Here is a 23,966-nt window from a genome sequence, read left to right as displayed (position 1 = left end):
ACGCATCGGCTTATCCCGTCCGTATCCACGTGGGTGAGCAGAAGGCATGGAGAGGTCACCTTCCACCTCACACAGTTCCTGTCGGGCCATGGCTGCTTCAGGAAGTACCTGCACAGGTTTGGACATGCAGAGTCTCCTCTCTGTCCGGACTGCGTCGATTGCGAGGAAACATCGGAGCACGTGGTGTTCGCCTGCCCTCGCTTCGAGGCAGCGCGAAGCGAAATGCTGGCCATTATCGGAGCGGACACCAGCCCGGATAATGTGGTGCGAAGAATGTGCAGCGACATCGCCAAGTGGAATGCGGTCATCGGAGCGGTGACGCAGATCACTTCGGCTCTCCAGCGGAAATGGAGAGACGATCAGAGGAGGAACGACTAGGAGCCTAGTCGAAAACCCACGAGTGTGGCTGTGAAGGAGAGCACGTTATGATGGTCGGCTCTACCAAATCGGTACACGTCTCGATGGTCACAGGAGTCGAGAACCCACGAGTGTGGCTGTGAAGGAGAGCACGTTATGACGGTTGGCTCTACCAAATCGGTACACGTCTCGATGGTCCAAGGAGAGGGCTGCATATGACTAGCCGATCAAAAGCAACGCGATTCTTGGGCGCGGTTAAACCCTCGCATGGACTCATATGTATGTAGGACAGGAAATGGTTCTAGCACCCGGCATGGATCCTGTAAGTAGACTAGTGCAGAAAATGCAACGCCTCCCCCCGAAGTTATACCGAAAGGTGGTCCCGGGGGGACAAGGGCACGGCGTTCAAGGACTGGTTTAGTGGGTCGGGAAAACTCGTTTTTTGTTTTCCCAACCCCACACTACCTGAGGAATGAATTCTCAGGTGTCTGGTAGCAGATTCCGACCTTGCAAAAAAAAAAAAAAAAAAACACACACACACACACACACACACACACACACACACACACACACACACACACACACACACACACACACACACACACACACACACACACACACACACACACACACACACACACACACACACACACACACACACACACACACACGAAAAAATACGGGTCTAATTATTTCGGCCAAGGAACTCCCAGAAAAATTTTGAGCCCGATCGGAAAACTTTTTTTTCGAACCATGCTGTTTTCGTGGGGAATTGCTGAATAGGCAAAATGTTAAGATAGGAGGTGGTAAAATAGGCCAAATACTACCAAAACCAACATAAACTTAACTTGTAAGATAAATGCAAATTGAAATACTTAAATTGAAACAAGAAAAAAATAAATCATGAGAAGTAATGTTTTTCAGTAGAACAAAAGTTGCTCAAAATTACCTCCTGAACACGAGGAACATGAAAAATTTCGAAGAAAATGGGCAGTAGAGGGTTAATAACCAAAATAATGATTGTTCTATAAGCGTCCAGGAAACGCGATTCCAGTTTTGAGACAATTCAGTTCCAAATGTATCTTCTGGCCTAAGTGGATCCTTGTGACCTTCGTGATTCAGCCAAATTATCAAACACAAAACCGGAGTTAGTAGTTGGTTCGATTGCACCTCAACCAAAGTACCAGCACTGGTGGTTGCCCATTTTTTTTTGATTCATAATTTGGCTCTGATTGGAGGTAGCAAATTGCTAGAGTACAAATGATTTTTCGGAAAAGCCTCCACTTTCATTCGATTTCCATGGCGCAACTACGGTATGTGGTGGTAGATCCCATTTTTACGAGGGCGTTTTGGGATAGGTCAATGATATGGCAGATTTTGGGATTTTGGGCAGATTTTTGCGTTTAGTGCGGAATGTTCTGTCAAATGATTGGCATTGTTTAATGCTGTTCTGAAAGTATTTGGGTTTTTTTTTTAACAATTGAACCGATAATTTAATATCCATGTCCACATTTACAATGTAACTAAATTTCACATTCTTTGTTCGACAAATGTATGCACTTATGCTGTTAGAAAACACTTTCCAGACGACTCAACATCAATTGCCACAAGAAAACATCTATGTTGCACAAAGTTTTCCTTCACTTTCGCATATAAAAAAACTCACTCCTCTTATTTGGTGCAAATCCACTTTCCACGTACTTTTTTATCCCACATTCACCTCAACTCGGTGGAAAAACTTGATCCCACACACGGATATGCACACAGCGTTCAAATCACTTTGGTCCAACTTTACCATTCGTCATCGACCGAAGCTGCTGCAGCGACCAAACGGCCCAGAGATTCACCCGTCTGCTGAGTGTGGAAAAAGTTTTTCCTCAATCCCCTGTCCACCGGCCTGCCAAAGTGGTGTGTCAATAACCTCAAAACATTTGCACTGCAAAGCCATAAAACAATTTTATGTTAAAACATCGCATAAATCTTCGCTCAACTCGCCCCTTGCGGAGAGGAGATGCTGGACGAACCGACGGACCACCGCCAAGTCAACCCTAAATCTCCAGTGTGCGTGCCATCCAAGGTAGGGAAGGTAGAGGGTATAGTTGTTGGGGGTTGTTTTTCCGGAGTGGGGTAGATTTTCCAAACTTGACTTGTTTGTCGAGAGCAACCAAGTTTGAGTGAAGACAATGGTCGGGATGGACGCCGAGTAGAGAGTGTGATTATTTGAAGATTTTGGAAAAATGACAAAATGCGAATTTTAGGGTGTGGCAAAGTAATGTTTTTTTCTGTTCTATTTCTTGTATCATCAACAAAAGTTAAATTATAGTTTGACAATAGTTTTGATTTAAGCCTGGTTCCAACGCGGCGCCAAACCACCGCAAACAAGACCCCGACACCGGAGAGAGGAGACGCGATGAGATCATCACTATTTGTTGCTCCAAGCTATGGGGGCACTTTCACAAGCTGCAAAAGCTTGAGGGCGGGAAAGTTGTGAACTTTTGAGGTGGAAAGCTTTCGACGGGGTGGCGAGGGGTGGAACTCCTAGAGATGCACTTTACATATTATTTTTATACGAAATCCTTTGTGTGCCTTGCACCAGGACAGACACTGGTTGCCTCGTCATGGAAGTCGTCGGATGTCGAAAAGGATTCTTCGTTCGGGATTTGTGGAGATTCACTTGGATGGATACTGTTGTACTACACAGTCTTCAAAATAAACCATCGCTCCCAGTAAAAGCTGGAACGTGGCATGATAATTCAAACTGATTTCTTCGGGCAAAGCGTAGCTGTGGTAGATTACGCAATGTTTCGCAATGAACTGCTTGCTAGGAAAAATATTGCTGTTTCTTTAAATGAGTGTTTTATCACAAAAATTAACTTTGCTTGAAAATCCAATAACTCTTAACTTATCCTAGCATTTTCCCAGCCAATTCAAACCACAATTGAACAATTATTATTTGGCCAGCCATTCTCGGCCCGTCCCGCAGCTTTCACAGTCTTCCAAAAACATACCCCAGCATAAATTTATGCTTGGTGGCTTTTGTGCTAAAGTCCAAGCCCAAACAGGCCCGAGCTTTTAGTCATTTCCGCCAAGTTTGGACGCTGCTCTCCAAAACAAATGCGACTTTCACAGTGCGTGTCTCGGTCTACCCCCTCCCCCATCCGGCATGTGGACACTTCAGCGGACAGGACCACATTGTTCTCGACTCTGTGGCCATCATTTGTCGGAAATGGCCATTCACGGCCAGCAGCGGTAGCAGCTCGGAACCCACCACATTAATATCATGCGGTTCGCAGGAGCCTCTCTCGATTTTGGAATTTGAATTATGAATCCTCGAATTGTGACATTTCGACATTGCGTAAATAAATAAACTTTGCCTGGTTGTGCCTCCGTTCGATAACCGATTGCAGCAGTGGCCCGTTCCGGCCTGTCGGATTTGGCCATCGGCTTGCCAGTTGCCTGCAATATGGTTCGCCGGGATACGAACGGAATTCGAGTTTGCTTAGCACTCGACTGGGGCAGCAGCAGCAGTCAGCAATATTGAGTCAAAAATGTCAACTCGGATGAGTCCGGACGGGGCCTGAAATCGAAAATGGCAATTGTTAAGCACACTCTTCATCGTGTGTGTCTCTGTGTGCTGGCTCTCTCTCTGATAGCCACAAATTCAAATGAGCATGCGATTGAGATTGGATTGTCTACTTTGGACAAATGGGATTCGCATAAACTTTTGAAAGCATGAGGATTGTTTGTTCTTGTTGAAAAATATGGTTTAGGGAAGAAGTTTGAAATCGTTTGTGATGAGATAAGTTTCATTTTGTTTATCTAACACTCCAGCTTAGACTTCACAGTTATACTCTGAAGCATTTGTATGATCAATATTTGAATACTATTATATGAGATTCAAAACATTTCATAAATGCTAATCACTTTGTTCATTATGGGTCATTCGATCTCAAGGGTATTTGCACTAAAAATAAAGCTCTAATTAGGGTGAGCTTTTCATATCATCCAGATCAATGCACATTTTGTTTTTCGTTCCTGAAATTTTGTGAAAGTTTCTGCTCTTTCCAGTAAGAATAATTTCGTTTTACGAAAGAAATTTTAGGAAACAACCCAAGTTTGCTCCCGTGTGCTCTCTTGTACTATCTACAGTATGTAAAAAAAGTATTTACACCCCTTGGGCACTATGCACATATTGTGATGAAACATCTAAACAATTAAATGTTGACAGGAACCTAGTACTACGTTTTGTTCAGAAACTCATGCCAGACATTTTGCAACAAAAAGCTCATGAAAATATGATTTCTATAAAAAGTTATGTAATAAATACTATTACGAAAATAAAAAAGGTGCAAAAAAAGTTTGTACACCATTTGAAAAATTAACATAAATAATGTTATTTGTTGACAAATCACCATAAATCCAGTCTCCTAACTCCAAATCCTTGACTGATTAAAAAAATAATTTGGATTGAATATAAAGTTAACTTACTACTTAGTATAAAAGTTTATATTACTCTGGAAATTCTATATAAAACTTATCTAAACATAATTTTGCAAACTTTTAATTTAACTAAATGTCAATATATTACCATAGAGTTGCTAAATAAACATTCTGGAGTGGGTATAACACCGTTTTGGGGGTATTTGTATCGATAGAATAGATTTTTCGTTGGAATTTCGTACCAACCCGGAATTATGTCGTCGGAAAATCCGCCGGCATCCGAACCGGTCCACGATTCACAAATCAACCTATGAGGCATCGGAAAGGGCATATAATTTCCGATCTTTTGATACCCATAAATCTAGGTTTTCTTTAAAACCTACGTTTTTAAATACCTGGACAAAAAGCAAGTTTGATCCACGAGAACAAAAATTTCAAAATTCCATACATTTTTGGCAGGTTGCTCAAACGAAACCATAACAACGTTTTTGCTTAGGTATTTAAAAACGTGGGTTTTATAGAAAACCTGGATGTATGGGTATCAAAAGATCGGAAATGTTATGCCCTTTCTGATGCCACATAGGTTGACTTGTGACCGGTTCAGATGCCGGTGGATTTTTCGACGACGTAATTCCGGGTCTGTACGAAATTCCAACGAAAAATCTATTTTATCGATACAAATACCCCCAAAACGGTGTTATACCCACTCCGAAATGTTTGTTTAGCAATTCTTTGGTAATATATTGACATTTAGTTGAATTAAAAGTTTGCAAAATAAAGTTTAGATAAGTTTTATATAGAATTTCCAGAGTTATATAAACTTTTATACTAAGTAGTTAGTAAACTTTATATTCAATCCAAATTATTTTTTAATCAGTCAAGGATGCCTATTTGGAGTTGGGAGACTGGATTTATGGTGATTTGTCAACACATAACATTATTTATGTTAATTTTTCGAAAGGTGTACAAACTTTTTTTGCACCTTTTTTATTTTCGTAATAGTATTTGTTATTTAACTTTTTATAGAAATCATCTTTTCATGAGATTTTTGTAGCAAAATATTTGGCATGAGTTTCTGAACAAAACGTAGTACTAGGTTTTTACATGTTTCATCACAAAATGAGCATAGTGCCCAAGGGGTGTAAATTCTTTTTTTTCATGCTGTATATTGGAAACCCAGCGTGTTCGTGAAATTACACTGGAATTGATATTGGAAACGGATCTAATTATGCTAAAATTATCAAATTATTATCAATCGTTTATTTTCATTTAAATCACCCTTGTTTTTCTTATATTTTTAGAGCATATATTGAAGGTAGATGACATAAAGAATAGAAAATAATAAAACGACCGGCATTCTTTAGGGCGTTGCAAATAATTTCCAATGTTCATTTTGTTCCCCTTCAAAGTCAGCAAAATTAATCAGAGGGCAAAAAAAAGTTTTTTTTTGAAATTTTATTCATATAAAATCATAAAAAACTTTTTGACTACAAACCTGTATGAGAAACCAAATTATAAATTGGTGTTTTTCTTTGTATGTCAATTAACTCATTATTTCTTTGTAGATATTTAAAAAAAATCAAATCAATCCATCCACTTCAACGATCTCCAGGTCTTTTTTGGTTTCTATTGCAAGTTTCTGCTCGAACCTTGGAGTCCGAAGGCTTGAATGCGGAGGGCACCCAAACCTCTTTCTACTCCAAGAAACCTTTCGCCCCAGTGATCGAACTGACGACCTTTGGATTGCGAGTCCAACCGCCGCCAGCGATTCCACCGGAGCAGGCTTGGTTAGGTGTGTTGTGTGTCTTTATAGCAGGGAGACGACTCTCCCGCCTGGAATGACTGAACGGCCTAACAACATCTAAGGCCGGGACCGACGTTTTACTTCCTCATCCGATAGAAGTAAATATTAAAGTGCGTTTTCAAAGCAAACAAAAATTAAAAATATTCTTTAAATACACAGAGGACTTTCCAAAAAGGAACCCCTGCTCAAACACCAAAAATGTTTTGAAAGAATAACATTAAAATTACTTCCCGATAAATGCGATTGATTGAGGAAGGGTGTGCTCCCTTTCTGAAAACTCTCAAGGGAGTCGAGACGTTTTTGCCAGGAAAAAAGTAATTTATTTGTAAAATTTCTCACCCACTGACAAAAAACGCCCCAAAATCAGAGCAAATGCAAGGGAAAAGTGCTAGAAAAGAGCAACACGAAACGTTTAACACGACATGCGTGAATCAAAAAGTCAAACAACCGTGAAGAGGGTCTGACATCGAGCGTAAAGATAGCGTCTTGAATGTGTTGTTTTGAGATAAATGGGTTCACGGTTGTGAAGGAGGGAGGAGGAGGAAAAACCCATGTGAGTTTTCATTTGAGTCTTAATCACGTGAGAAGACGTTTTGAGAGTTTTTCTTAATCACGTGAGAAGACGTCGAGCAGCAGGGCTTTGTGGTTGGTTTACAATGACAGACATTTTAATTCCTTGATGGAAGAGTGGTGATTTATTTTCGGCAATTGAATTGTGCAAAAAAGTCACGAGGGTTGGCAGGGCATATTTATTTTGTACTTTGTATGTTTTTTCTTTCAAAGAAAACATCTTGAAACTCTTTCAAAAAATTTAAAATTGTGTAGCTCAAACGTTCTATATCGAAATGATAACATTGCTTTTAAGTGTTCTTGTACGTTTTAGTATTTTTTTTTTTGTAATTTATTTCCTAACATTGATCAGTTCTAACACTATACTAAGCCACCAACTGCGTTACAAAATTACATAACCAATGTACATAAATCAAACAACTGAGGGCACACTCGCCCGAATGATAAACGGTCCCAGGACTCAGAACCGTTACCAACAACGGTGAACCTACCACTACTGCAGCAAGGGTAAAGCTGAGAGTGTGTGTGGCAGGATGTTTTGCTTTTGTTGATTAAAAATAAGCAAGTGCCCCAACTGGAGCTGCGAGGGGAAGGCAGGTTCTTGGGTCACAAAGGGCGAGGAAACGCAAAAACAAAACCATAACTATAAAGACCGAATATCATAAAAGATGATATTTATTGCTAGTAACTGAAACGACGATATGGCAAAGCAAAGAGACGAAGAAGAAGAAAAAAAACTTCCACATAAAAGTGTACCGGGAGATGGTTCCGTTCCGTCCTGCCACTTTCCAAGCTCAACTTTTGGGGGAAGGATGTGCGCCGTGGTGGTGGATCGCGATTTGCGTTGGTCTTCGCAGAGGATGAGTCACCGACGGCAAAGGAGCCCTTCGAAGGATGTCCGTCTTTGGCGTGAGAAAAAAATAGATGAAAAATCTTTTCGATCTAAACTTGCTGATAGGGGAGGGGAGAAATCCTTGTTTTTTAAGGGGGTGGAAGGAAAATTGAGAAATGCAGTTTTCTTCATTGCTCGAGTGTTTTTATTTGGTACAGTTAAAAAGGAACAAAAAAATTGGGTGTGAAAGATTTCAAAGATATTCGCTGCTCACTTTTTTAAAAGGTAAATATTTTTCAAAGTTCATAAGTGGGCAAAAAATATTATAAGAAACTTGATTTTTTTTAAAGGAAATAGAAGTTTAACCAACTGAAAACTATTTGAAATGCATTTTACTGCGTTTCAAATGATATTTAGCATGTTTGGGATCGATCAAAAATATTTTGATTTTTTTGTGGAATTCCAAAGTAGAGCACCGCAAAAAGTTTGTTTTCGCCGAAAAAAAACTCTTCAGTACTTGAATAATTTGAAAACAAATGATTGCAAAACAACTGGAAAGGTGTAAAATTAATTTTGAAACACTTCTTTTTATTCAAATGGTAATACCATGACGTGTTATAATTTTTTTTATGTTTTGATTTTTTTGAGCATCTGGGCAAACCTTCAAAAATCTTTTTTTTTAACGTAGCTATTCAGGGTTAAGTTTTAGAGAAAAGTGTTTTTCAGGGCACTTTTAGAGCTCTAAAAAATGAACATTTTTATTATCTGACAAGTCTATTTGGACTTAAGAGTCAAAAGTTACACCCATTTTAATGTAAAAAAGATGCAAATTTAAAACTTAAATATCTCGAAATGGCGTAAGCCAAATTTTAAGCACTAGGTTGAATTTGGAAGAGGAGATCCATCACTACAAACGCTGAAAAAATCTCAGGGGTGTTTTTCTTTAAACTCCAGATATCTTCATTTGAAAAAGGCTAATTTTCAAGGGAAAACCAAATCTGCCCTCAGAATTGAGTCAAAGTGTCGAAAATCGATTTTTGGTCATATTTTGGGTTTAAATAATGATTTTAGATGGAAACCCAAAATATGACCAAAAATCGATTTTTCGACACTTTGGCTTCTGAGGGCAGAATTACATTGAAAAACATATATTTGCAAAAAATCGATTTTCGTTAGGGTGGTCCCATATGATTTTCCCTTGAAAATTAGACTTTTTAAAATGGAGATATCTCGAGTTGAAAGAAAAACACCCCTGAGATTTTTTCAGCGTTTGCAGTGCTAGATCTCTTCTTTCAAATGCAACCTAGTGCTTAAAATTTGGCTTGCGCCATTTTGAGATATTTAAGCTTTAAATTTGCATCTTTTTACATTAACATGGCTGTAACTTTTGACCCTTTAGTCCAAATAGACTTGTCATATAATAAAAATGTTCAATTTTAAGAGTTCTAAAAGTGCCCCGAATAACACTTTTCTCTAAAACTTAACCCTAAATTGCTACGTTGAAAAAACGGATTTTTGAAGGTTTGCTCAGATGCTTTTTCTAAATTTGGTCGTAGAAGGCGTAGATTGGGAGATAAAATTTTGGTGTCTTCGACAAAGTTGCTTGGATTGGCAAGCCTAACTATTTTTTAGGAGACAAAAAAATTCCCAAAAATATTCCTGAAAAGTTAGATTTTCAAAATTACCCTAATAGTGAACCATCCTAATTTTCCACCAAACCAAAAGTTGCATTTTTCCATTTGCAACAACTCTTCTGAAGACACCAAAGCTCCAAAACTTTACCATTTTTCGGAAAATCAATTTTCCACTTAATTTTGCGATCTGGACCACTGTGCAATGTGATGCCGTTCTCAAAATTCCGAAAAATAGAATTTCTCATCGAAAAAAAACATTTTTTTGTAACTCAATTGTATTTTTTGTTTAAACTGATTTCATTTTTGAGGAAATTTAATGTACTTTTCGAATCTTCAATAACCCAGAAGGGTTATTTTTTCATTTTGAAAAAAAAAATCATTTTAAAATTTCTTGTTTTTTAAACTTTGCAGGGTTATTCTTAACAGTGTAACCATGTTTTATAAAGTTGTAAAGCACAAAAAAATTATAGATAAACATATGGGGTTTGCTTGAAATCATCACGAGTTATCACGAAAAAAAGTTATGAAAAATTTGGTTGTTTCGATCACGGCCGTTCATCGTCACCCGCGACAGACATAAACGACGAAACAAAAACAATATGTTTATATATCATTTTTTGGTATTTTTATGCTCTACAACTTTGTAGAACATCATTATTTTTTAAGAATAATCCTGATAGGTTAGAAAAAAAACACAGCATTTTAAAATGATTTTTTTCCAAATTAAAAAATGACCCTCCCAGGATATTATAAATTCGAAAAGCACATTTCCCTTAAAATTTCATGTTCCATTTTATTTACAGATCAGTCACGGAAAATTGCAGTTTTGAAAAAAACCTCCAATGTTTTCTTCTATGAAAAAATCGATTTTTTGGAATAACAAGTAAGCCAATTGGGCGTCCAATTATTCATAAAAGTTCATGCACAATACATGCAAATAACTCGCATAGGCATTTGGACGGTGTTTGCTTTGTTGAGCTTTGGTGACCCATTTCTACGCTGGCTAGCCGAGCGCGAAGTACCTCAGCTTGAATCGACAAGCTCCACCCTGAAGCAAGCCCTTGAGTGACCTTGATTTTTTGTTAATATTCATGTATTTTAAGTACTTCTAGGTCTCAAATATTCTCGTTGGGAGCAGATGGACTTCGAACCCAGGACCATTCGTTTACAAAGCGAACACCGTAAACAGTTAGCCACGGCCGCTCATAATTTTACATAAAAGTTCCCTTGACACAAAATTTTTCATATCGTCACCATTTGAGGAAAACCTTTTATATGAATAAATAAATAAAAAAACACAAACACGAGAGCTTATAAGACCTTTTCTAAAAATACTCTATAAGTGCAAATTTGGCCTGCGGTTTCCGAGATATTTTTGTTTTAACATTCCAACGCTCAAGGCTCCAAAAAAGCTGGAACGGTAACTTCAACTCAATGGTTCTCGGGCATAACTCAACCAATCAAGATGATTCTTCCTTCCAGTGATTTGTTAGGTTGTAAAGATGATTCTAGAGCTTTGCAGAACTTAATTTGTTCAAATATGTAATTATTGCGATCAAAAACCTCGTTCCAACTTTTTTTTTCGCTTGTAAATATAAATTCGCCAAAAAATCCGCGGAGGCAGGTGGAAACGATTTTTTCGGTCGCAGAAATTAAAGATTTGTGCAAATCAAGTTCTGCAAAATTTTAGGATCATCTAGACATTCTTACAAATCACTGGAAAAACATAATTTTAGCGCAAAATTAATTATTTTGTCAAAATTGGTAAAAAATTTCCCATAGTTTCAGAGGAATTTTATAAAATACTGTGATACCAAAAGAATACCAAAATGTGGTGTTCGACCATTGACAAATTCTGCAATTTTGCAATATCAAAACAATACCTTAAATTGGTATGATACCGCATTTTGCTCTTGCATAATCCTTAAGACAAATTAAAGGGTCCAGGAATACCAAAATTTGGTATTGATACCAGAGAAAGGTATTATTACGCATTTCCCTTGTTATTTACCCATGCTCGGGCAACTTTGCTTATTTTCCGCATCCAACAGAATAAATCAAAAAATTATGTATGAACAGTTTTAGCCTTCGCCTTCGCATCTCCAGCAGGCAACCATCGACATCAAAAACCCCACAAGCTGGGGGAGGAAAAACACTTTACTCGAGAATTTGCTTAGCAGTGTGTTGGTGCATAGTTGTGAGACACACGCACACATGCTCATCATGATGGCACACCAAATCGGTGGAATGCAATGCATGGAAAGCACACAAAAATTGCATGACTATCAGCAATACCGCATCAGCAGCGCCAAGCCATCCCGAAAAAGTGGGGTGGAAGGGTCGTCGTCGTCGTCGAAGAAGAATTGCGTTGGGAGGGGGTAAAATCTATGAATATTATGCACTCTAGAGCGATGACGCGAGGGTGGTGTGGTGGGTGGTGGAAGCAAACGATTCCGAATAATCTGCATAGCATTATTGTGGTGAAAATTCTAGGAAAAATATTCGGACATTATGGATGGCTTTATTTTGTGTTGGCTTCTACCTCCCCACCCACTATAAACTCGGAGGGAAAATCTGGAGAAACAGGGAAAAGGGGGAAGAAAATTTATTGACGAAATATGCACTGAAGCGAATTTGTTGTTGTTTATCAAAACAGGCGAAGAATTAGTGCCAGAGTAGAGAGTGGAGTGGATTTTTTTGGGGGATAGAACAGCATGCCGAAATTTGTTGGAAAATAGCCATTGAAAAATATGACCGGGTGTGACACAACTACGTGTGATGAAAGATGGTGACATTCTCGTTTCGGATCAGGATGAGATAAATTCCAAATGCCATGCCTTAGTGTGGTTGTGATGGGATGACAAAAAGGTGGAAAATTTATATGGTATCAAATCGTCATCATATTCCGTATTAAGTTTCTATTCAATCGGTCCTATCAAATTGAACGATTCGTCTCTGTGGCAAATTCTACGCTGTTAGCCTGATGGTCTTTTTATTTGTTGGTGATGTTTCAATGCTAATTATCAAGGTTGGTGCTTGATAAAATTATTATTGTTATCGTTATTTCGATAATTCTATCGGCGATGATCTTATAGCCGATAATGGACGAAAACTCATTTTTTAAATCATTCTAAAATTGATAAATTCAACCAAAACATGTTGAATTTTCAATGCTTTTACTAAGAATATATATTTTTTTCTGAAAATCTGGTAAGTTCCAGAGTAAAATATGCTCAGTTCACAAAATACCGTATTTTTTTCGAAAGTACTCAAATTTTCAAAATTTGCAGTATGGGTATCAAACGATTGAATATTTCGTTTGTATTTTATTTATTGGAGTTTTTTTGAAAATAAAAGAATTTTTACAAATTACCGTAATTTTCGAAAATATTCAAATTTTCAAAAAGGCAATATAAATATCAAACGAAGCGAAAATGTGATTTCTTTTTTACTTTATTGTATTTTTAAAATTCTATAATTTTTACAAATTACCTTGCTTTTTACAGAAATACTCAAACTGTCAAAATTTGCGATATAGGTATCAAATGAATTGAAGTTTTGTATGCTTTTTCAATTTATTAGAGATTTTTTAAACACTTAATTTTCCACAAATAACCGTATTTGTTCAAAAATACTCAATTTATAAAAATACATGCAATTTGAGTATGAAACGAAGAGATATTTTGCATGCTTCATACATACATTCAAATTGTGAATGCTTCATATAAAATTTTGCGTCGTTTGATAACCACACTGCAATTTTAAAAAATTGAGTAATTCCAGAACAATACGATATTTTATGCAAATTTGAGTATTCGACGCAAAAAAACTTTAATAAAGTGAAATTGCATATTTGAAAATTTGATTACTTTCGAAAAATACGGTATGTTGTGTTTTTTGTTTCAATTAATGGGAAAAAGCAAACAAAGATTTGCTACATTGCAAATTATGAAAATTAGAGTACTTTCGAAAAAATGCGGTAATTTGTGAAAATTTTAGTGTTTAAGAAACTCTAATAAATTGAAAAAACATACGAAATTGCATTTCGTTTGATCTCCATATTGCATATTTTGAAAATTTTAGTATTTTCGAATAAATACGGTAATATGTGAAAAATTTTGAATTAAAAAATCAAATGAATTGAAAATGCGTACAAAGCTTACAAAATTTCAATTCGTTTGTTTACGGGTATCAAACGAATTAAAATAAAAAAATGAGTATTTTCAAAAAAATCGTTATTTTTGTAAAAATTTTGAAATTAAAAAATTATACAGCAATTCCCCACGAAAACAGCATGGAAAAAAACAAAATTGCTCGGATCGGGTTCAAAAATTTTTTGGGGGTTCCCTGGCCGAAATAACGTATTTTTTTGTTTGGCCATTAGGGTGACCTATGCCGTGTTAGGGTAGTCTGAAAAATGGCCATTTTCGTCGATTTTCGCAAAAAAACACTTTTTTCGAAAAATCATAACTCCTCGCCATTTCAATCGATTTCAACTGTCTTACACGCAAATGAAAGGTGATATGTTGGCCTTTCAATGAAAAATAGTAAAAAGTTTGGAAAATCTAGCCTACCATATGAAAAGTGCGTATGAAACTTTAAAATGCCGTTTTGACGGTGTCTGGACCAAAGAGCCCATGTCTGGAAATATTTTTATCGGTATTTAGTATTAGTGAAAAAGTTGATATTTTACCGATTTCGTCATTTTCCGGTTTTTGTGCGCGGCGCGTCGTTAATGTTCTCCTGTTAATGAACTCCTCCCATTTTTTAGTATGTTATGTAAAAATGTCCGGGGAACCCGATAAAAATATTTCCAGACATAGGCTCTTTGGCCCAGACACCGTCAAAACGGCATTTTAAAGTTTCATACGCACTTTTCATATGTTAGGCTAGATTTTCCAAACTTTTTACTATTTTTCATTGAAAGGCCAACTTATCACCTTTCATTTGCGTTTAAGACAGTTGAAATCGGTTGAAATGGCGAGGAATTATGATTTTTCAAAAAAGTGGTTTTTGCGAAAATCGAAGTAAATGGCCATTTTTCAGACCACCCTAACACGCCATAGGTCACCCTAATGGCCAAACAAAAAAATACGTTATTTCGGCCAGGGAACCCCCACAAAAAATTTGAACCCGTTCCGAGCAATTTTGTTTTTTTCCATGCTGTTTTCGTGGGGAATTGCTGTATAATAAGTTTAAAAGGCATACCAAATTTCGCTTCTTTCAATACCCATTTTGCATATATTCAAAATTTTAGAATTTTCGAAAAAATATGGTTGTTTGTAAAAATGTTCGTATTCAAAAAAACTCTAATGGATTGAAAAAGCATACGAAATTTTAACTCGTTTGATGCCCATATTGCAAATTATGAAAATTGGAGTACTTTTGAAAAATTAGAAAATTGAAATTATCAAAATATCGTTATCGAGGCTCGATTATTTTAACGTTGATGACCTTGCTATTTGATTATATTGAATAGAAGAATTTTAGGTGTCATCTAGATCTAGAAATTTTTTGAAATCCTGTGAAAGATTGGTTGTGTATTGCGGGGAATCGGATAACCTCTTTTCAGCAGAGTGGACCAGTTTTACTTGGTAACTAACAGCTAAAAGCTAATGTTTATTATTAATTCATTGTTCATAATATTGTTTTAGGTTTAACTTACATTTGGTTTCCTGATTTGCCTCTTTGATTAACCAACTACGTTCGCGATTCCAAATGCAGAAACTGTAGGTAAGTAATTTCCTAATTTAGCTCAATTCAATTTGTTTTCTAACCTAACATTTGTAAACAAATACTAACTTGATATTTTCTCTCGTTTCAGGACTTTTCCCAGCCCTACAGGAAGTCTACGCCGATCGCCTTTGCCGATCTCCTTCAGCCGCTGCCAACAACACGCTTCCAAACAAGCTAAATTTCAATAATTAGTATAAATTCTCACCATCGCGTTACTTTTTACCTTCGCGCAAGAAATCTAACTTTACGTTCTTCTCCCTTTGCAATGTTTACATTCGCCCATTCCGCCCTGTCAGTCATACATACGCATAGCATGCCTGACCGTTACCCACTTTTGGGTTCGGCCCGTACGAGGGGTGGTCGTACGAGGTATTTCAACCGAGCGCGACGTCTCAACATACCCCGACCCGTTAAGATGGTCCGGCACTTCCGGTCCAGGCTTACACGCCTAATCCCAAAGCGCGCTCGTTGTGCAGCTCGTGGAATCCGTTCCACTCTTTCCGATGCCGACTCCATGAACACATCCACAGGAAAATGCGCCCACAGCTCATGCAGCAAGTGATCGTCCTGCCCCTCGAAGATCTGGATCCTACTTGGCCATTCCGCCGGCGCAAGCTTCAATGTGCAGCTCCTCCGGGGTCTCTCGTTCTCCGCCATCTGCTGCGACCCGTCACAACAAAATGCGTAAATCGTTGCCAAACTGTTGTTCTTGCGAGTGCCGTATTCCTTCGCCTTCGACACGTTCCTACCTTGCGTAGGGTCAATCACCTCCGGCTCTAAAGCAGCTTCTTCTTCTTCCAGTGTCCGTAGTCCTAACTGCTGCTGCTGATCCGATTCCGGCACGTACTCGTACTTTTGCTTACAGCGTCGATGCAGCAACTTTTCGTACCAGTCCCACACCGTGCTGCCACGACCTGCTACAGGCCCTATCTTTCTCCATCCATCGGTGTACCTCCACCCAACTGTTCCGCGCCACGGATTGCTTCGACGAGTTTTTGTTGTGAGTGACGCTGGTTTCCTACCCATCATCAACCACCGCCCTTTCAGCAGCAAACTCCTTTCGCGCTCATCCGTGCGCACGATCAGCTTCTTCTTTTTCGCTTTCAACCAGACCACCTTCTTCGCTGCACCTGAATATCCACACCTTCGACTGGTGTCGACAAACGCGCTGTCGATCTGTGTCTGGCCAAAGCGATTGATTTCTTCCTTCACTGTCGTTCCACAGCTCAGAAGTTGCCTAGATCCTTTTTCGGTCGTCGTGAGTCTGTCTTCTCCGGAATCTTGCAACGCATTGCTCTGCAACGGCTGACACGTAGGCTTCTGTGGAAGTTGTCGCTTCTGCTCTACAGCTTGTTGCCCTGAAGAAGTCCTCTGTAGTAGCGTTCCTTTTCCTTGCCCTACGAGTTCTTCTTCCTTCAACTTTAGCCGCCCTGATTTCAACCGAAACTCGTCCACATCCTCATCATGTCCGTCCAGCAATATGCACGATTCCGCTTGTTCCGGACAGCAGGAGTCTTTTGGCTTTTGCAGTGAAGCGTCCTGATACACCAGATCGTTCGCAAATGAATTCCCGGAAATGCCATTCGGGAAAATTGGTATCTCAGCAGGTAGAGCGTTTGGGGAAGATTCAAGTTTGAGTCCACTTCCAGATCCTGGTTGTACTGTCGCTTCTACCCAGTGAACTTCCAACGGGAGCTCCTCAGAATCGAAATGTCGAGAAAAACCGGCCAACGCGCGATCTGAACCAAATTTGCCAGCTGGTAGCTCCGTATCGTCCACCCCAGCGCATGATTCTGATGCCGTCACGAAAAGTTTTTCCGAAACAACGTTCATCGTCTCCGTCAGTTTCACCATCGTACTGCCGACCTCGTACCCTCGTACCCGATCTCGCAACTCATCCTTCCTGCTCTCCTCTTCCTGCTCCTCTTCTGCCTTGGTACTGTTCCCGGCCACGCCTTCGTAGCGCATCTTCCACCTCATCTGCAACATTCTGCGATCCTGCTCAATCTGAGCCTGCAAATCGTTGAGCTCCTGCCGCTTCTTGAGCAAAGCTTCCTGCACAGCCAGTTTCTGCTGTCTTAGTCTAGTCAGACGTCCGCTGGAACTTATGTTGGTCACACCAGGGTTTTCCTTGGGAAGTTGATGTCCGCCCGGGCCCGCCGGAGGCTGCTCCGATCGCTCGTCTTCAACGCATTTGACGATCAACCCCGACCGGTATAGATAGTCATCCAACTGCTTGAAAAGATCTCCTCTAGAGCATCTTCGCCTGGTGGTGCTTGGCATCATAATTGGACAAATCTTTTAGATTATATTGCGGGGAATCGGATAACCTCTTTTCAGCAGAGTGGACCAGTTTTACTTGGTAACTAACAGCTAAAAGCTAATGTTTATTATTAATTCATTGTTCATAATATTGTTTTAGGTTTAACTTACATTTGGTTTCCTGATTTGCCTCTTTGATTAACCAACTACGTTCGCGATTCCAAATGCAGAAACTGTAGGTAAGTAATTTCCTAATTTAGCTCAATTCAATTTGTTTTTCTAACCTAACATTTGTAAACAAATACTAACTTGATATTTTCTCTCGTTTCAGGACTTTTCCCAGCCCTACAGGAAGTCTACGCCGATCGCCTTTGCCGATCTCCTTCAGCCGCTGCCAACAACACGCTTCCAAACAAGCTAAATTTCAATAATTAGTATAAATTCTCACCATCGCGTTACTTTTTACCTTCGCGCAAGAAATCTAACTTTACGTTCTTCTCCCTTTGCAATGTTTACATTCGCCCATTCCGCCCTGTCAGTCATACATACGCATAGCATGCCTGACCGTTACCCACTTTTGGGTTCGGCCCGTACGAGGGGTGGTCGTACGAGGTATTTCAACCGAGCGCGACGTCTCAACAGTTGTGGTTTGATTGGATTGAATAGGATAAGTTAAAGAAATAGGGGTTTGTTTTGTTGGATGGAAGAATAAACTTAAAGTTTTACAAACCAGTCCGCTCCATCGTGGGTTAATTGATTTGCGAGTGCACTCTCGGCCGCGTTAAAATTTCATCAACTTTTGTTCATGAATAACTTCGAACCGCTCTACATCTCTCTCTACATCTCTCTCTAATTCGATTTCTAGCTTTGAAGTGATAAATATTTTAAGCTGCTGCGTCCAACCCACGTGATGTCCCGGTTACTTCCTCCGGTCAGTATCGTGTTCTGTTTTTTGACTAATTGCCTAAATAGATAGACAGACAGTCGTACACACACACACACATACGTACGAATTCCTGTCGTGCAGTTGTGCATGTGAAAATCAAACATTATTTATAGTGCTCGATTTGCTTCAGACCAATGTTGACCTCGATTGCATTTGTGTGTGTGTGTTTGTGAGAGAGCTTAAAAATGGCAACCAACCCTCCCCCCTCCCCACTAATCACTATGGGAGGGAACTAAATTCCAGCCTCTGGTCCGATTGGACTGCCCTTTGGAACATGCATCAAATTTTATAATCAGGTTAAGCAAACAAAATAGTTTGTCTGTGAATGTGTTTTGTTTGTGTGCGTGCGTGTGTGCGTTTGCGTATGCTTTTGCACGGTGTTTTTGAGGGAATATTTGTTGTTATTTTTTGGTAATGGTTTATAACATCTAATTGTGATATTTCAGCTAAAAATGTCACATTCCAGCAAAAAAAAAATGTTTATGAGACAACTGCATATTTTTGAACAAACAACCTTAGAATAAATTCTCTTACTCGTGACACCTTGCACTTGTACCAGTGTGTGAGTGTGTTTATGCGGAAACAAACTGCACAACATAAATACAAACAAGTGACTGCCGGAAGGCTTCCGATTGGCTTCGCATAGAAAACTACACTTCTGGAAACCGGCCTGGAATCAGCAGCAGCAGCAGCATTCCGGAGTTGTTCGACAACTGTCGTCGTCGTCGTCTGGTGTATGTTTAGCAAATGAAACCAGCAAACATCGTGTGTGGAAGACCCTCCTCCATGGGTCGTCCAGGCTCTGCGACATTCGCCATAGGCCCTCTACAGCTGGTCTGGCGGCAAGTTTGTTGCGTGAATACATTTCGCAAATATTTGCGATTATGCTTTATGGCACCAAGGGCTGCGAACAGGCTTTCCTTCTTCAACGGTGAAAAAATCGTGGTAATATTTTTGTGGTATTCTTAAAACAACAATAATAACTATTATTATGAAACAGGGTTGTGGAGTTGGAGTCAGAGTCAAAATTTTTTTTTACTGTGTTTGATATTGGATTGGGTTTCGCAATCATGGTTCGTGGCTGTACCACCAATTGACTATTTTGGGCGAGAAGACCACTGGAGAGTGGAGATAAATTTTAAACGTTAATGTACTACAAAGTTTCAAGTTGCTGAGATTTTGGATTAAATTGATATTTTTTAAATCGTACAACTGATTTCCAAAGTCTTCTTGAGATGTGATGGTAGAATAAGAAATACTTTCTTTCTTCTAACTAGAGGGTGAAAATTTTCCCGGGAAATCGACTATTTTTGGACCTCTCGATTCTCGGGAAATTTGGTCGAGACTCCCGGGAAATTTTAAGCTTATGAATATTGAAGCAAAATAATATAAACTGATAAGCTAATCAACTAATTCGAAATTGTTTTTTGTCATTGGATGTTAAATTTAATATTCGGTGTTTAAATTTGAATAAACCAATGCATCTCTAATCTTCTTTTTCAGAAAGTTTAAATTTTAACTTATGCATACTTAGCAGTTATTGTTTCTTTTTTATTTCAAAGAGGAAGAAGCCTTTTCAAGATAAGTATTATTTACATATCCTCTCTCGAGCATAGCAATACTCTTAATCTAGTTTTTTGGTAATGCTAAGGTTTTTTTTTCTTTTTCGATGTCAATAAGTTATTTTGTGTTTCGCATCAACCTCATTTTAAATTAAAAAAGACTCTGGCAATTTTTATAAAGTTAAGATCCACCACATATGAACATTCGGATTTTATTAATAACTATTTCTTCAAATAATATTTACAGATGACCTTAAAAAGGAAAAAAAAACAATTTTAAATTGTTGTTTTAAGTCGTTAATTATCATATTGCAAAAATCCCAATATGTACTGGGAAATTATATATTAGCTTTTTTTACATCATAAAAATCTATAAACAAGTTTGTGCAGCTTTTGAAAAATCACTTAGTGCGAATTAAGATTCGTAAACATTTGAAACTATAATAAAGAGTCCAAAAAAAAAATCAAAAAGCGATCTTTTATTTGCAGATTCAGAAAAAAATAAAAGGTAGACAGTTCCCGAAAATAACGAGGTTACTAATTAACGTTTTATTGAATAAGTATAAATTATTTGTATCTGAATTCATTGAAAAGAAATACATTAATTACTTTTCTTTATAAATGATTGGCACTATTGGCATATTTAAAAAAGCTTCCGAGTCCCGGGAATTCCTGGGAAATAGCAAAATTCAACTCTCGATTCCAGGGAAATTGAAAATCTCGAGAATCGTCACCCTCTACTTCTAAGTATCCCCCATCTACTAACTATTTCATAGGTTATTTTGTAATTGTTTCACTTCCACTACTCAATTTGTTCTCCCATGTACTAGTAAATTTTTACCCCATTTAAATAAGTCAGCTTTTGTAAGGTACCTCATATCTCAGCTTAAGTTAATTACTGCACTGATGTTTTTGCCAAAATAATCCAATAAATGAAATGAAGTGAAGTGAAAGAATGTCATTCCTGAAATTTGCAAATGAAATTAAAATATTTACAGGAGAGTCATGATTTAAAAAAGTGTTTGTTTAATCTTGCATTTTTTTAAATAAATGATTACAAATCTGTACGGGTGTATAATTCAGTTTTCAACAATTTTTTCATTGAAATGTTTCAGGATTTCAATGTTGGCTTATCATTACAATTTTTATAAATTTTTTTCCCTCCCTCGACCATGCCCAGAATTAAAGGACAAACACTTTTATTAATATTTGCAACGGCCATGGTTTTGAAAATTATTCTGGATCGCCTTTTCATTTATTACTTTTAATTTAAAGATAAAATTACACCGTTACATATTTTTTCAGATTTCAAGTCAACATTTTCGAAATTTAAAAAAAAAATACAATGATAACACAATTATATTCAACAAAATATCGAATACCTTGAACAATAAAATCAACAAAACTAATGAAAACTGTAATTGTAATTGAAAATAGTCAAAAAATATTAGAAATTTTTTAGAAATTTAAAAACTCAAGGCGATAGATTTATTTGTCTTTTAAATTAAAATAACGTAATTTCGTTTCTTAATAAACTATTTTGTTCATTTGGCTCGCCATCCAAAAACTTTGAGCACCCCTGATATAAATAAACATTGTGTATTGTTTGACCAAAACTTATTTTATCTGATTTTTTTTATGAGTTACTTTATTTCATATCTTGGACTAGACTTAATTTACTTTAAATTATTTTTTATTTACTTAAGACAAATTTCGAAAAATTAAACTGGTTGGTCTAAGGTCTCATCTGTAAGAGCTATAATAACATCTGATTCAAGCAGACCAAAACTTATTTTCATTGGAGGAAGAATAGATGAAAAATAATTTTGCTACGATTTATTAATACAGGTGCACTTTGTTTAAAAATAGAATCTCGCAGTTTTTCAAAGTTTGTGTCTTATTAAATTTTTTCCGAAATTTAATTCAATTTCAATTCAATTACAATTGCCTTTTTCGATATTCATTATATATGTGAAAATTCGATGGTTGACTTTGACCAGTCCGTGGTATATAAATTTCTTACAAAAATACTAAATAACCAAATTTCAATGGATAATGGAGGCATGAAAATTGTAATGAAAAGCTTATGAATAATATATATTAAATTTAATCCAATTGATTGGAAGCTTTTTTTTTTGAACAAAACTGAAGGAAAAGTTGACCTTCTTCTCATCGCCAAAAAAACGTTACTGAAACGTACTTTTCAGCATCCAAAGCAAAGCCCTCTCAGTATGCTTTGATCTCGTTTTTCTTGACTGCCTCTTGATCGCGTCAGAGACGAATACAAATTTGAATGATTAGGTTTAGTCGCCAACTTGCTGCGATCAAACTACATTTTTTCAACTTTACTGATATCTTTGAAAAGAATCCTCAACTGATAGATCAATCAAAATCAAACCATCCACTTTAGCGACCCCCAGGTCTTTTGTGGTCACTATTGCAAGTTTCTACACGAACCTAGGAGTCCATAGGCTTGAATGGGGAGAGCACCCAAACCTCTTTCTACTACAAGGAACCTACCACCCCAGGGTTCGAACTGACGAGCTTTGGATTGTGAATCCAACTGCCGCCAGCGATTCCACCCGAGCAGGCTTGGTCTGGTGTTTTGTTTGTCTTTATAGCAGGGATAGGACTCCCATACCTGGAATAACTTAACGGACTTACAACAACCAAGGCCGGGATCGACGTTATACTTCCCCATCCAAGGGAAGGTAGGAGCAGATGGGAATCGAACCCATGATCAACCGCTTACAAAGCGGACAGCTTAAACATTCGGCCAAGTCTGCTTCCTGATAGATGTACGCAGTAAAAAAAATGGTTATATTATATCTAAAAACGTTGCTTAATCCACCTTTAGGTGGGTGGTGCCTTCCTTACATTCATAAAGTTAATACACTACAGAGCCTCAAAAAAGAGTATAAATAAGACTTTTTTTTATCAAAATATCTGAGATCCGGCCTCCAAAAAGTGCATAAATAACACTTAAGTGCTTATAACTTTTGATAGCATTTTCAGATCTTCAACGTTTTGGGCTTGTTTGAAAGGTCCTTTAAATACCTTTTAAAAAATGTGTAGCATGACGGGTTTTCTTACCAAAAACACCCTTTTTACAATCTTCCGGACTTTATTCGAAATCGTTTTTTTTAGCATAACTTTTGAAGTACTTTACTAAACATCATCATATTAACTAGGGTCTTGTGGGACCCCAAGACGGATCGAATGAGACCAAAACGGTTGAAATCGGTTCAGCCAATCCGGAGATAATCGTGTGCATATTTTTCGGTGCACGGACTCACATCCAGACACACGCACAGACATTTGTTCAGAATTTGATTCTGAGTCGATAGGTATTCGTGAAGGTTGGTCTATGAGGTCTAATAAAGAAGTTCATTTTTCGAGTGATTTTATAGCCTTTACTCATTGAGGTGAGGAAGGCAAAATGAGTACATTTTCTCCATCCTGTCCGAAGAAATTGTGAAACTTGCTTGAAAAAGAAAAATAACGACTCGACTAGTCGCGAACAGAACACTGAGGAAGTCGGCAAATAGTACACCGAAAGGAAAAATATATATCAAAATCTGCAACAGTGGATTTGTTACATTTTATAACAGTTTTTGCAGCAAGCCGGTATATCAATGTAATAACGCTCAGCCAAATTACAGTAGCTAGTAATATTTTAGTCGAGTGGCGAAATTTCAAGCGAATTGCTTAAATGATGGGCAGTCGAGTGAGCAATAATTTGTCTGAAAGAAACTTTTCGTGCATTTTTTTTACAAGTATGTCAGAATTTAATTTGTGGATTTTTCATCTGACAGTTCTAGTT

At 37.7% G+C, this 23,966-nt stretch overlaps 1 protein-coding gene across 1 annotated transcript in view; it reads left to right on the top strand.

Moving 5' to 3' along the window:
* LOC119766402 overlaps positions 1-15,551 on the top strand; it is a 73,336-nt gene extending 57,785 nt beyond the window's left edge. The window contains exon 3 of the mRNA XM_038250930.1: positions 15,462-15,551. Within this exon, the coding sequence (XP_038106858.1) occupies positions 15,462-15,551 (90 nt within the window). The remainder of the gene's footprint in view (positions 1-15,461) is intronic.
* The last annotated feature ends 8,415 nt before the right edge of the window (positions 15,552-23,966 follow it).

This window comes from Culex quinquefasciatus, chromosome 2 (assembly GCF_015732765.1).
Source record: "Culex quinquefasciatus strain JHB chromosome 2, VPISU_Cqui_1.0_pri_paternal, whole genome shotgun sequence".
Taxonomy (NCBI): Eukaryota; Metazoa; Arthropoda; class Insecta; order Diptera; family Culicidae; genus Culex; species Culex quinquefasciatus.
The sequence above is the reverse complement of the archived record's forward strand: the minus strand, read 5'-3'. Positions and strand labels throughout refer to the sequence as shown.